Genomic DNA, 2047 nt, shown 5'->3' with positions numbered 1-2047 from the left:
GGCGGCTGCCGCGTCTCCTCCGCTCTGTCCCCCTGCGCTCCAATAAAAGCTTTTTCGGGCGTGGGTTGTTGTTAATGTTGGGGTTTTTTTGTGTGTTTTAGCAAAAGGATAGAAAATCTAAAAAGTCAACCTGGAAGTTTTGCCTTGACTTGACCCATCCTGTGGAAGATGGAATTTTTGACTCTGGGAATTTTGTAAGTCGTGCTTTTGCTCCTACTTCTGGTGCTTAGTGTAACAAAAGCCTTAGTGCAGTGTCATAACTGAAGTGCAGCTGAAAAGTTGCAATATAAATTTGTAAAATCAACATCTGTTCTTTAAATTGTTGGCACTTTTTGAAAGTTTCTTGGGTTAGATGTATTTTATAGACAAGATGGTTCATATCTGTCCATTAATAAAACTTAAACCCCATTTTAACATGAGCATGGGGTTTTTTAATTACACACTGTAAAATCTTACTTTATTGTAAAGACTTGCTATCAGAACATAAGTAAACAGTGATTTTTAATATTGCTACATGGCTAGGGTGCCTTCCCTAGTTCATACCTAGGGTGCCATTCCCTAGTGTTCTATTGCTTTAATGTTGAAACAGGAACAATTCCTAAAGGAGAAGGTTAAGGTCAATGGAAAAACTGGAAACTTGGGCAACACCGTTCACATTGAACGTCTGAAGAACAAGATCACAGTGACATCCGAGAAGCAATTTTCTAAAAGGTTGGCACAGGTTTCCTTTTGTTGTACTTGCAATACTGGATTTTGAACATGACACGCTTTTGACATGTGCAAAGTAGGTATTAACTGTAACCTTCATAGCACTTACATATATTAGTGAAAGATGTAATTCAAACAAATGTATAATACTAGATAATTTTAAAACTGCTTTTTAAAACACAGGATTTAATTCCAAATTAATGCTTCTAGTTTAATCATAGTAATACAGAAATGCTTTGTATAGTTTGCTGGAAGTACATCAAGGAAGGAGATGGATTTATGACATACTGAATTCCTGTCATGGGTGGCTGTTTTATTACGTAATTTGTTGTATTAAAATGTGTATTTATGCAATACATGTGGCAAAAGAGCTCCTTAAGTCGAATGAAGCCTTAAACTGCTTAGTGCATATGGGTATGCAACAGATGAGTGCACTGTTTAGAGGCACAATTCTCTCTCTGCATCCCCCCCTTCATTTGCAGATACAGATGCCCCAGTATTTTTTGTGTTAGACCAAGGTTTGGAACCACTTCTGAATGCTGTTGAGTTACTGGCATGGTGCTGTGTAGTCAGAAAGCGTCAACTAATAAATTTTTGTGCATCTGGAATGAAAAGTGTTATTGTTAAAAATGGTAGTTATTTTATTTCAGGATGTAATTAGTATGGTGTTGCCCAGCTAGAGCCATGTCTTGAGTGGAGTGAAGACAGCAGCAGTGGTTGTTAAATGAGAAGATTCTAATGTATTATTACTGTTTTTTTAAGGTACCTAAAATACCTCACAAAGAAGTACCTCAAGAAGAACAACCTGCGTGACTGGCTTCGTGTTGTCGCCTCTGACAAGGAGACGTATGAACTGCGCTACTTCCAAATCAGTCAAGACGAAGAAGGATCAGAGTCTGAGGAATAATTGAAGCGGAGCTTTATACTCAGTACAGCGTACAAAAGACTAGAACGTCTATTTATAAGAACACTTAACTTATTGGTGAATAAAGATTTTGTACCCTGTTTGACAGAGCATGGTTAGTTTTCTAGTCTTTTTCTTAAATTCTAACTAAAAAACAGCACAGGCAATCATTTGATTTGCAATTTTCTTTCCACTGCTAGAAATCAGAGCTGTCCAACATGGAGGTCTAAGTAGAAAAGAACTGACCGTTTTGCCCAGTACAAATACAGGACAGTTACACTGATGTTTAGTTACATTTTTATAAATAATGCTAGAGCTTTTTGTGACTTGAAGCACCAGCTCTTTCTAATTTACGTGGAGCTAATGGGTAAATATTTAGTAAAAGTTTACTTTGAATTATTTTAGTTTAAAAGCAGGCTTATATATCTTTAAAGA

The 2047-nt window shown here is 36.6% G+C and overlaps 1 protein-coding gene across 1 annotated transcript in view; it reads left to right on the top strand.

The window, feature by feature from the left end:
• RPL22L1 (ribosomal protein L22-like 1) overlaps positions 1–1723 on the top strand; it is a 1994-nt gene extending 271 nt beyond the window's left edge. The window contains exons 2-4 of the mRNA XM_010195114.1: positions 102–194; positions 590–711; positions 1471–1723. Of these exons, the coding sequence (XP_010193416.1) occupies positions 102–194; positions 590–711; positions 1471–1615 (360 nt within the window). The 3' untranslated portion in view covers positions 1616–1723. The remainder of the gene's footprint in view (positions 1–101; positions 195–589; positions 712–1470) is intronic.
• The last annotated feature ends 324 nt before the right edge of the window (positions 1724–2047 follow it).

Source organism: Mesitornis unicolor, unplaced genomic scaffold (assembly GCF_000695765.1).
Source record: "Mesitornis unicolor isolate BGI_N332 unplaced genomic scaffold, ASM69576v1 scaffold2222, whole genome shotgun sequence".
NCBI classification, from domain to species: Eukaryota; Metazoa; Chordata; class Aves; order Mesitornithiformes; family Mesitornithidae; genus Mesitornis; species Mesitornis unicolor.
Note: the sequence above shows the minus strand (reverse complement) of the source record. Positions and strands in the feature narration are given on the sequence as shown.